Genomic DNA, 12,840 nt, shown 5'->3' with positions numbered 1-12,840 from the left:
GTGAAAGACAAATGGTACCTCTCTCCACCCCAGGTATCAGAGAGAACAGCTTCTTCCAGTGTACCTAGGACAGCAGGCTAATTTAGGAGGCTGAAGGCTGTCTGTATTGTACATACAGCTCAGCAACTTGCCACCATTTCCCGCCCCTTAGCGTCTGCCACCTGAGGCAGGTATCTCACTCTGCCTACTGGCAGGGCTGGTCCAGCTGACAGCCACCGCTCCCCAGCATCTGCTGCCAGAGGCAGTTGCTTCACTCCGCCTAATGGTAATGCCAACCCCGCTAAAAACAAATTGTAACAGAGGAGGCAGGCAGGGGGTTTTCTTTGGGTTTTTTGTTTTTTTTTTGTTTAGTATTAGTGCTAAATAACTACACTAGCAGTCATCATGATGATTAGTATCACCTGAAAATACAAATCAACAAGGATCAAATAAGATGAAAGAGGGACTTAAGTTGTATTTGAGTTTTGCCTTGAAAAAATGCCCCGCAGAGTGGCCATGCCTGGTGCCTGCTGGTACGGCCCCTTCTGAACTCACTGCATGTGTTACCCTACTGGGACGGGAGACTCTGACCTTGGGACTCCCAGCCTTGCAAAGTCTCCAAAGTGGGGGCTGGGGCAGGGGGGAAGTGGTGGAATCTGCAGGAGCCTGAGCCACGAGAATGGGAAAGCTGTGTGCTGTGTCCTTTATTATATTGCCCGTCCCTTGCTGTGCAGCTCCGGCAATCCCTTGAGCATGGGGGCTGCACCAGGTCAGCCCCGCCCTCCTCTATCATCAGCAAGCACGCGTTCAAAGCACACACACCCAACAAAAGAAAAAACAGAAGGATGGCAATACATGGGAGTGGAAGGGCACTTTAATCCCACCTGGAGGAAATCAACCAGACTTTCCCTGCTCCAAAATAAGATGGAAAAGGAAGGGGAAGAGGTGAGATGAGTGCAGGACAGTGACAACATCATGTGAGTACCGCATTGCCAAACCACAAACCAGGCATAACAAGAGTGTGATAAAATGCTGGAGTGATGGAGCCCCCAGGGCATCATCAGATGAGCGTTTTATTGCATGCTCATTACTGGGCACTCACGGATTTTCACGGGTCCCTCTCATGCCGTCCTCTGCCTCCTGCCTATCTCCTGCCCCTTCTGGTCTTCTTCGCATGACAAAAAAAGCCCCCAGTATTATTTTTAAAGACAGAAGTTGCTGCTATCTTCTGCTGTGTGTAGGTGAATCACCACGATGAAGATGCCCCCTGAATGGGCCACATGCACTTTTTTTTACTTCCTCTTTCCTCTCCCTGAGAGAAGGAGGAAGTATTGAGCAACAAAATCAGGGCCGGAAAAGTGATGGGAGGCAAGTGTGATTTCCCCCCGTCTGATGGAGCTCCATGACATTTGTTGCAGGATTTTGGAGAATGTGGAATAAAAACCAAGAAATAACATTATGAAAGTGGTATACAGAATGTGCAATGCAGCCCGACAGTTATCACAGCACTCCAATTCCTCTATAAAGCAGTAGTGTAGATCCAGCCCATCTTGACAATGTATTGTCTATTCCAGGTCCAATTGGGTTTTTAAAGGATGGCGTAATTACAACATTCTGCTGCTCTCTACTCCTTCTCACTCTTTACACTGGCAAGAAGCACTAACCTTGCAGCATGTTTCCTCCTCCGGGGGCAGCAATTAATCATGTCTGGAAGAAAGTTGCACCTTCCTACGTTTACAAATAGGACACTTCCAGAAGTGTATCTTATTTTGTCAGCACAACCCCACCTTTATCTTTTAATTGGAGCCTGTCTGTTTTGTGCCTTACTGCGCTCATTGTTTCTGGCAATTAGTTGCAACAGCTGGTAAAATATGTCCTGATTTGGAGGCAGGGATGATTTCTGTCGTAAAATGACTCTTCTCATTAAGAAGGCTCTTTCATCTTTCCTGGCAACAGGCAGGCAGACTGACTACATCAGCCTTCCCCAAACCTGACCCCCTCCAGATGTTTTGGAGGTCAACTCCCATCAGCCTCAGCCAACACGAACAATGGTCAGTAATGCTGGGAGTTGTAGTCCAAAACATCTGGAGCACACCAGATTGGGGCAAGGTGGACTACATATAACAGTGTGAACCTAAGAAGTTCTTTAGGCCTCCACCAACATGTGCAAGGTGGCAATAGAGCAACTGGGTGTTTTATCTTAATTCAGTCTTTAGTTCCATGTACTTGGGACTATTTCACATGTTACATTTTTAATATACCTAAGATGTTTTCAATCATGGGTAGGGAGCCTAAGGGATGGATTGTCACCCAGGAAACCTCCTGGGGACCTTGAAGGTGAGTACTGGCCTTGGCCAGAGCCAACAGGGGTGTAGCCACCTGACTCCACACACAATACATACACATACATACACACACACACACACACACACACCAGCTGGGGAGGGAAGTTTAAACCTCCCCACCCAGTGTGCCACACTAAGGATAAAAATTGCTCCCCTCTGCTCCTCAGCTGAACATTATGGATCAGCTAATGAGAAAAAGGGGTCCCAATCTATATCACCTTCATGGCATGTTGGGCAGGGAGGTTTAAACTGCTAATCAAAAATAAGAGCTTTTCTCTGCTCAAGGAGACCTGGAGGGGCCTAAGGAAGAAGCTGGTGGGGCGCAGAAAGTCCACAGCAGTAGGAGTGTCACTGGAAGTGGCAGTCGCACTTGCCAGCAGACTCTGTGACTGCCATCATCCCCCCCCCCCACTGAAATGAGGTCCAAAACCCATGGAGTTCCAATTGGATGACACATGAACCACCGTGGGTGCCTGCTAACTATCCTGTCGCACATGGGTAGGGGGCGTGGGTATCCTGGCCACTGTGGGGAGGAAATTCTCCCACTAAATGACACACGTTTTTGAGTGACCCATGGTGGATTAGCCTGGCATCTAAACAGGTCCTAATTCTGAATAACTTTTAACTCATTGGCAGTTATCAGAATATGAGCATCATCACACGGGGAAAATGGTGTTTGCTTACCATTGCTTCTCTGCCTGTGCCTTTGTCCTTCATTACTTCCTCTTTTGAAAGAGGAAGTAAACAACATGCATGTGGCCCATTCAGTGGGCCATTTTGATCCCACTGCAGCAGGAGATAGCGGCAATTTCCATCTTTAAAAATAAGTCGGACTTTCTGAGGTGTTTTTTGTGGCACGAAGAAGGCTAGAAGGGGCAGGAGGAGGGCAGGAGGCAGAAGATGACGTGAGAGGGACCCGCAAAAATCCATGAGTGCTCAGTAATGAGCATGCAATAAAACACTTGTCTGATGGAGGTCTATGCTATGAGCAGCCTTCAAAATATTGGTCCCAGAGAGCTTAAGTGAAAAACATTCCAATGATGCAAACAAAGTGATACACCTTAAGTACAGTGTGGTTATAGCAAAGTCATTTGCCTTTAGAAAACTGTGTGCCGAGAATACTGTCAATTTTGTGTTAAATCTCCACAAACTTGCTTGGCTTATTTACAAAACCTTTTTCTATTTTGGTCATGCTGCTCTGTTCCTTTCCATAAAAAGAAAAAAAAATGCCTCTAGCTAGCCGGATAAGGTTAAGTGCCTCTTTGTACTATCACCAGCTGCAGAAGTCTGAAAGCTCAAACAAATAATTCTGTCAATGTAAAAGCACTTATATTTTCAACCAACACAGATTAACATTGGAACAAACAAATGAGAAGAATCCAGGGAAAAGAGAAAAGAGTTGACTAGATCAATGCTCACTCAATGGACTGTTTCCGAGTTTTTCTTTAGATTGCAAAGGAGGGGTTAACTCTTACCCATATACCGTAATTATGATGGAAATCCTCCACCTCTGCTCCTACTCACCCAGAGAAGGAAGCAGCTATTGGCACTATTTCTTTATATCCTGAATGACTCCTGTCCCCTCTTCACATGTTTCTGGAGTATCTCTTTAATTAAATAGATGACGACGACAACAACTACAACAACAACAACAACTCTGCTTCCTTGGAACTGTTAATACCCATCAAAGACATGGTGTCTCCCCAAATACAGGTGGGTGAAATGTTCATCCAGTGGTAGGGTGACCATATGAAAAGGAGGACAGGGCTCTTGTATCTTTAACAGTTGTATAGAAAAGGGAATTTCAGCAGGTGCTATCTGTATGTATGCAGCACCTGGTGATATACCCTCTTCATCAACACAGTTAAAGCTGCAGGAGCCCTGCCCTCTTTTGTATCTGGTGACACTAGGTAGGGCTCCTGCAGCTTTAACATCTTTATAGGATGTCCTGGTGAGCAGTCTAGCTGCTGCATTTTGCACTAGCTGCAACTTCTGAGTCGTCTTCAAGGGCAGCCCCATATAGAGTGCATTGCAGTAGTCTAATCAGGAAGTTACCAGCATGTGGGCTACTGTGGCTAGGTTGTCTCTCTGTCCAGGAAAAGCCATAGCTGGTGAATCAGCCAAAGCTGACCCCAAGTACTCCGTACCACAGTGACAACGATGGATCTAGGAATACTCCGAAGCTACTCACCTGCTTCTTCAGAGGGAGTGCAACTCCATCCAGAACAGGTCACTTACCCAAATCTGTGGGTCCGGAACCACCAATCCACAGTGCTTCCATCTTATCAAGATCCAGCTTCAGTTTATTAGGCCCTCATCCAGTCCATTACAGCCTCCAGGCAGTGGTCCAGCTCCTTAACTGCCCCAGCTGACTCCGACAACAAGGAGAAGTAGAGCTGATTATGTTATCAGACCAAACAGTCTTCCTCAAACTTGTGATCTCCAGATGTCTTGGACTACAACTCCCAGCATTCCTGAACAATGGTTCTGCTGCCTGGGGCTGATGGGAGTTGTAGCCTAAGATATCTAGAAGTTACCAGATTAAGGAGGTCTGAGATAGAAGTACTGCTACTTATTCTTTGTCAGATGATGACTTGTTCTGGAGGTTATGCTCCATAAATAAATGTTGCATTTTTTATTGTATGTTTAATTTCCTGTGTCCTGCTGGTTGGTGTGATTCCAGGGTCAGCATATCTCTCCCTACAAATCTACCAATGAAAGAGTCTTACTGCCCTGTGTAAATTGGTAGGTGACAGCAGCAGATTAGCTGGGGAAATATTAAGAGATTCTGCACTCACTGGACAGGCAAATGAGGTCTGGGGAGAATGTTGGGAGAAGGGAAATTCGGAAGCCCAGTTCATTTTGGGTGGCTTTCTCCGGCACAAGCATGCATAGAACCAAGGTTCAGGAAGTAGGGGGGAAGTGAGGAGATATGGCAATGGCATATCCTTTTCAGTGAGGCTTCAGTACTACAGGCTGGGATGCTTAGAAAAGCAAAGAAACTTGCACTTGTATTTTTAAGTGCTTGCTCATTTGCCATTGCATCTGGATGACATGTGCTCATTTCAAACTCATGTGCTTTGATACTATAGTTAGGATGACTGAGTCATGAAATTGGCTGTTCTAATGTATTGTGACCACTGAGCTCAGCTAAATTAAATTGAACTGAAGTACTCTTTAATAGGTGCTTAAGCAGAGTCAAAATATGGATGAATTTAATTGAATGGACAAGAAGATGCATAGACGTTCTGTGTTTCTGGATATTTCTCTTCTATCGTAAAGGAAGCTTGTGACCCAAATTAATGAAGTCTTGGTCTTAAAATGCACTGTGAAAACAGGATGCTGAACTAGATAGGCCTTTGGTCTGACCTATCACATCTCTTCTTGTGTTCTGATGTCTTATTAATATCATGTCATAGATGCAGAAGTATGCATTGAAGAGCTAATTGGAATTACATTTCTACAAGCTGCATAGAGTAATTCTGTGATGCTTCATGCACTAGCGAAAATTAAATTAAAATCAATGGAGATGGGGCATTTTAAGATACAAATAAAAATACTCAGGCTTGAATTAGACAGGGATAAATCTTTTGCAAGCGAAGAAAAGGACAAGACACTATAAATTGCACCATTATTGATGAGACACAGAAGGAACACTCTTTCAAGAGAACAACCTTCATTCATAGAGGGTTGATTCACATATTCCTTTTCTTGTTCCACAGATGCACAAGCCACTTTGTGGTTTTCATCTGCAGAAACCTACAAAAACAGAACATGTGAACCAACCCTATAGCAACAGAGGCACTTGCCATATTCGATTATGTCCTCGGATATAGTGGGATGGGTGAAGTGGTGATAAATACACAGGCAAGTCGGTGACGGCCAAAGTTTTGCGGGATTTATGGATCTGCCCATGACTGACCTCAGTCTGCTGCCACATCACGTATTTCATTTTACTGATAAAGATGAATTTGTCATCTTACAGCATTCGTTGCTACATGAATTTTCATAGTGAAGAGCCTGCTTTATTGGACATATCATGTCTGTAGGCACTTGCCTATGTAAATTCATACTTCAACAGAGTAGTTTGATTTTTAAGGAGTCACAGATTCTGTGGGTGTGTCCCCCTCCTGAATGAGACCAATGCAGCTACTCTTCTGGAATAATAGTGGCCTGGTATATTTGGCTTTTCTCCCTGTAGCCACTCATGCAGACCTAATGAGGCAGAAAGCCCAGCAAGAAAGCTTGAGAGCGGATTCTAGGCATCACCATCCTTCCAGTGCCTCAAATAGCCACCTATGCTGAGTTGTGCGAGCTGGAAGCTGTTCATGCCAAATAACTAAAACAGCAGCTGAGAACTGATGTGAGGCATCTGAAGAACATCTGTCCCCCATTTCCTGTCTTCCCTGCAGCTGCTATTAAAGAGGACCAGAGGCAGGAACTGCAATGGTTTGACACCATCCCAGGTTTATTTGACACTGTCAAGATCACTTTGTCTTCCAAAGAAAGATCACTGAAAGAAGAGGCTCTTCATCTTCACTTTCTGCAGGGTTTCTCTTTGACTGAGAGGTTAACAATACTCAGAAAGAATCTCCTGCCAAGCTTGGATACGCTTTGCAGGCTCCATCATTGCAGAGGCAGTATCATCCCCCTGCAGATTGGATTTTTATTATTGTGAACCACTCTGAGAACCATTCTGGTTGAAATACAAATTAGGGCTGTGCATTGGATTCAGCTGAATCCAGAACTGAAACAAGACTGATTTGGACAGATTGAGAGATGTCTGAACCAATCTGAATCCTCACTTTAAAAGTTTAATACTTTTGTATATTGGAGCAAAATTACCAGATTGTTCATTTCTTTTGTGAAGTGACACAGAATAGAAAGAGGGGCAGTGCCTGTGTTTCCATGGGACCACCTCGCCAGCCACAGGAAGTGTATTCAGATTTTAGAACATCCAACCAAGTAATGTGTGATTTATTCATACAGTCCAAAGTATCTCTGTACTAGTAAAGGTCATGGATAGTATAACTGCCTGAATGGAAAGGAGGCATCAAGACAAGGTCAGGTGCAACCTTATTCCCTGTGCAATCGTTCATTTGGAAACCTTCAAAGGACTTGCTGAGTGCTGAAAGAGCAGAAGTATGTGTTTCACAACTTCCTTTCTGCTGATTTTTCACTCGTAAGTGTACCCAACTGGCATGAACAATGAAATGTATGACTTGGGTGCTCAAGAATTGCAGGTGTAGCACCTAGTATTATGGGTGCTACTCCTGCAATTGGGAAATTGTTGGGGTAAAGTACAAGGTCGTGACAAGGCAAAATGAAAGTAATTCAAAAGCGATTGCTCTGATACTTCTGTTGTTTTAAACCTGTTATTGTATTTTGAATCTCTGCATTGCTGTTAGGTTTTATTCTGGGTTTTTAAATTTTATTTTATACTGTAGTTTATTTTTTTTAATTGATGTAATGCATCTTATGTTGTATTTTGTGGTTTTAATGGTAGTGCAGTGCCCAAAAGCTTCTGCTATTGGGGCGATATAGAAAAGTAATAAATAACTGATTGTCCGTGTGGATTTTTAATGTAAAACAAACATTCGGCGCAATGCATAGATACAGAATGTACGGTATACCCCACATGCACATTTCCCCCTACCCCACCTTTCTGTATGAATCCTCATTTCATGCAGTCTATAGGCTCTCTAAACATACAGCTTGTTCATTCTGCCTGCCACTGTAAGAATGTGATTTGCACACACGTACGGTGGCTGAATTAAGAAACTGTAGTGCATTTGGTGCCTGCTCCTGTGTCATTGCAGCCTCAAAGTGCTTTTTCTCCCTCCTGGAACTGTGTGTCTCTTGCTACTGGGAAATTTTTGATGTAAAGCTAGTGGAAGAAGTTGCAGTTCTCACTGGACTGTCTCCTTCCCCATCCTCTCTCTCTCTCTCTCCTCTCTGCATGCTCTTTTCTATTCCAGAGTATAACTATAGATGAACGAGCTGGAGGTGGAAAGCTTGAACTACTGAGAAGCTGAATTTCTAATACTGAGAGCATTAGAAATTATGTCTGTAACTCAAGTGGAGGATGGCTCCCCATCTTGTAGGAACTGGTCATCTAACACAGAGCTGAATGGAACTCAAGAGCCACTGGGGAATCCCTCTGCAGACTACGATGAGGAGGAATTTCTGCGATATCTTTGGAGGGAATATTTGCATCCCAAAGAATATGAATGGGTCCTGATTGCTGGATATATTATTGTGTTCCTTGTGGCTCTCATAGGGAACATTCTGGGTGAGTAGGGTTGCCTCCTTATATGTGCTTTGATACTATTGACACTGACACAGGTTTTCCGCTGATAAAACTTTAAACACTAGCAGTATGATATGTGGTTTTAGAAGGATTATTTCTCCTTCATGAATGTAGATGATGGCTAGATTATAGCAAAATATTAAGATTAATGTGATCTCACTTCTGTTTGCTTATTCTGTGAAATACTTGCCTGTTGTTTCCTATTGGAAATGCCAATCCCTTGTATTAAAGGCACCTAAGTCTGTTGGAAATGACATGTCTAAGAAATTAATTTTGCACTCTGTTCCTAACCACATTTATTTGCTGGATTTGGGTGTGGATTTTGAGTTAAAGCTGCAATCCTAGGACCACTTGCCTCAGACTAAGTCCCACTGAATTCAATGGGACTTACTTGTGAGTCTGCTTGTCTAGGATTGTGCTGTAAGTGTCCATTGGTCTGGAGCAGTAGAAAGCATGTTCAGACATCCAGATCTTGTAGTGAGTCAGTAACAGGTGAGTGGTACTCCTGCCTTCACTAACTCTTTAAGTCAGATGTTTCACTGTCTTATTCAGTTATTGAAAATGAGTGCTGTCTCTCTGGTTTGACATTGCTGTCCACTAAGCAAGGGGTGCTGAAATAGTCAAGCTTCATTCATATCATTAGAAAAAGGCTGATTGGCTGCTGGCTCTTGTAGCTTCATTCATATCAGTAGAATCGTGAATGACTATTTCTACTTGCTGCTTCATTCATGATTGTCACCAAAATTCTGAATGACAATTTACCCTTCTAGAGCTAACAGCTGTTCTTCACTGTTCTTAATATTGGTGGCTCTCATATAGCCTGATACTGACGTAGTTACTTCAATTCATCCTTGCCAACTTGGCAGAGCTTAAATGTAACATTTAAATGGAATGAGAGGTACTAATCAGCTGTGTCAGGGAAGTTACCACTAGCAATATAAAATAAAACATAAAGAGCTGTGGCTTCTATGTGTGTGTCATGTTGCACACACATAGTTAATGGGCTATATGATGATTGAGGAAAATAAGATCTCCATCCCTTGCACAGTATGCAATGCCAAGTGAGAAGGGACATTACAATTTGAACACTATCATTATACACACAGATACACACCAACTCATGTCTCTTTAGAATGAGCAGACTTTAGGATTGTAGGATCGTCATCATCATCATCTTACTAGAACATTGAGATCCACCATCCAGAGACATTGTATTACAGAATTCTGAGCTTATAGATAAGCTTTGAGTACCAGTACTGAATGGATTTCACAGTCCCTCCATGCAAAAATCCACTCCTAAGTTTCCTTCGTTTCATAATTAAGGGTGTGGGAGGGGAAAGTTGTTTTGTTGCTGCTACTGTTGAAGGATTGGCAGTCAGAAATCCTTGCTGATCTACTGCATAGCACCCAAAGATCTGCCAGTAGATCCAGATCTACCTTTTGCCCACCCCTTCCAGGGGATGTCTGGAGGAAGGGTAAAACACACAGAAGTGCTGCTCAGATCCTCTGCAGAAAAGAGAAATGAAAGATGGGAAATTTAAGGGAAATGCTGTAGATGGTTTAATAAGGTATAAAAATAGACATATGGATTGGTGGGAACAGTGGGTAGAAGAAGAAGCAATACAAAAGAACAGGTAACTATGTGCATCATTGATTTGGACATTATGGAAAACAAAGCAGAGTTATCAGAGATACTGCATATAAAAGAGAGATGAGGAGATGAGTAGAAGCAGAGAAAGCAATCCTCAATTTATAACTTGGGGAGGAGTAATGAGTTTCAGAGGAAGGAATGTTAGGGAAATTGCATGAGATGGTTTGGGAGAATAATTGATCCACCCGTGAACCTTTGTGTATGGTAGTAAGGGGAGTGTATCTGGGTGCTGTGTCAGACAGAGGATGACATTTGAACTGATGAATAAGAGGTGCTGTGAACATTCCAAAAGGGCGCTCAAACAGCCCATTTGCATTTGTGAAGCAAGCAGTGTCCAGTTCTCAGCCAGCGCGAACCATCAGAAATGCAAATCCAAAGCACTCACCAGTGCTCCTGCCTCTCCCTTCTCCTACCCCACCATGGACCCACAATCCTTATTTGGGCAGGAGATGGGGAAGTGGTTGGAGGGCATTCCAAGACCCCAGCAGACTGTCCCTTTCTGCCAAGGTAAGGATGGGACTATGCATCCCAGCATCCCTGGTGGGTAAAATGTGCCTATTTGTATCAATTTCTGCTGGGAGGAAGCCCTCCAAGAGACAATGTACCCTGTGCTAGATCCTCCCTCCATTTAGTATCATAGGAACATAAGGCCCCCATGGGATCAGATCAGGGGTCCATCTAGTCCAGCATTCCTGCATTCAACAATGGCCAACCAGATGCTTAAAGGAAGGTTACAAACAGGACATGAAGACAACACTCCACCCGTGTTGCTCCCCGCTCCTGAAGATCCTGGTATTAAAAGGTAAACTGTTTCTCAGCATGGAGGTTCTACACTTTTATTTTTAATTGTGCATGGAAATTTATTTAATTCTGAAATAAAGTTATAATGTAAAGACAACAAAAGGAAGAAGATACACAATAATATAACAAGATCACTTTAAAAAAGAACCCCAGAGAAACTGATTAATTATCATTCTTAGTCTATTACCAATATGGCTCTTCGCTCCACTGCGACTGCGGGTTGCAGTTCTGTACCGCCCCCCAGGCTCGTCCTCAAAATTTATCTCTGATTTTGATTCGTGGCTGTCCTTTTTCCTCTCTGACAACTGTCCTACTCTTATCCTGGGTGATTTCAACATTCATGTGGATGACCCTCAAGATGCTGCAGCTCTACGATTTCGCTCATTATCTTCCTCTTATGATCTTAAGCTTTGGTCTGATGCACCCACACATTCCCTTGGACACTGTCTGGATCTTGTTCTCACTCGGAATTGCTCTGTGTTGGACTTTTCTACTGCTCACTTTCCGCTGTCAGATCATCACCTAGTTTCTTTCAATATTACTCATAATCCTCCTCCTTCACGTCCCGCTTCTCGCTCTTGTCGTGACTTGCAATCTATCAATTACGAGGCTTTTTCCCAGTCCCTAGCCTCCTCCCTTCCTTCTGTCTGTTCGGCTGTCTCCTTGGACTCAGCTGTCTCCTTCTTTAATTCCTCCTTATCTTCAACTCTTGATAATCTTGCTCCATCTACAACTCGGATAGTTCGCCCTTCTCAACCCCAACCGTGGCTCACCTCTTCCCTCCGCTACCTTCGCTCTTGTTCCCGGGCAGCTGAACGCCTTTGGCGTAAGACCAGGGACCGGGCAGACTTTGTCCATTACAAATTTGTACTTTCCTCTTTCTCTTCTGCCATCTCACTGGCCAAACAGCAGTACTACTCAACGCTGATCCAGTCAAATGCTAGGCATCCTCAGCGGCTCTTTGCGTCCTTCAATTCTCTTCTGAAGCCTAATCCGCCATCTCTCCCCGCCTCTCTGTCTGCTAACAACTTTGCCTCTTTTTTCAATGCTAAAATCCAAACTATCCGCTCTGATCTGGCCAGCTCTGCTCCTCTTCCAGTTCCTGTTCCTCATCTGTCAGCTCCTCCTGCAAATTTCTCTGCGTTTCCTTCGGTCTCTGGGGATGAACTGTCTACAATACTGCGCTCTTCGAAGCCCTCCACTTGTTCTCGTGATCCGATTCCTTCTCGCGTCTTTATTAATCTTATTCCTGCTATCCTCCCTTCCTTGCTACATATTATTAATCTTTCTCTGTCCTCTGGTTCATTTCCTTCTGCTTTTAAACATGCTACAGTCTCTCCCATTCTCAAGAAACCTACTCTTGATAGGCTATCTCTGTCTAACTACCGACCTGTCTCTTTGTTGCCGTTTGTTTCAAAGATCCTGGAGCGTGCGGTCTACTCTCGCTGTCTTGACTTTCTTTCTAGTAACTCTGCTTTGGATCCATTTCAATCTGGATTCCGTCCTCTGCATTCCACCGAAACAGCCCTTACTAAGATCACCAATGATCTCCTTACTGCCAAGTCTAAAGGCCATTATTCCGTTCTTATTCTCCTTGATCTAACTGCAGCCTTTGACACGGTTGATCATGATCTTCTCTTAGATTCCCTTCATGACCTTGGATTTTGTGGCTCTGTCTATAACTGGTTTGCCTCCTATCTAGCGGGTCGCTCTTTCAGCGTGTTGACTAATGGCAGCTCGTCTTCCTCCTTTCC

The 12,840-nt window shown here is 43.8% G+C and overlaps 1 protein-coding gene across 1 annotated transcript in view; it reads left to right on the top strand.

Moving 5' to 3' along the window:
- The first annotated feature begins 8,387 nt into the window (after positions 1-8,387).
- Positions 8,388-12,840, top strand: part of HCRTR2 (hypocretin receptor 2) — a 30,087-nt gene continuing 25,634 nt past the window's right edge. Inside the window, exon 1 of the mRNA XM_063125053.1 lies at positions 8,388-8,616. Within this exon, the coding sequence (XP_062981123.1) occupies positions 8,388-8,616 (229 nt within the window). The remainder of the gene's footprint in view (positions 8,617-12,840) is intronic.

Source organism: Elgaria multicarinata, chromosome 4 (assembly GCF_023053635.1).
Source record: "Elgaria multicarinata webbii isolate HBS135686 ecotype San Diego chromosome 4, rElgMul1.1.pri, whole genome shotgun sequence".
Classification (NCBI taxonomy): Eukaryota; Metazoa; Chordata; class Lepidosauria; order Squamata; family Anguidae; genus Elgaria; species Elgaria multicarinata.
Note: the sequence above shows the minus strand (reverse complement) of the source record. Positions and strands in the feature narration are given on the sequence as shown.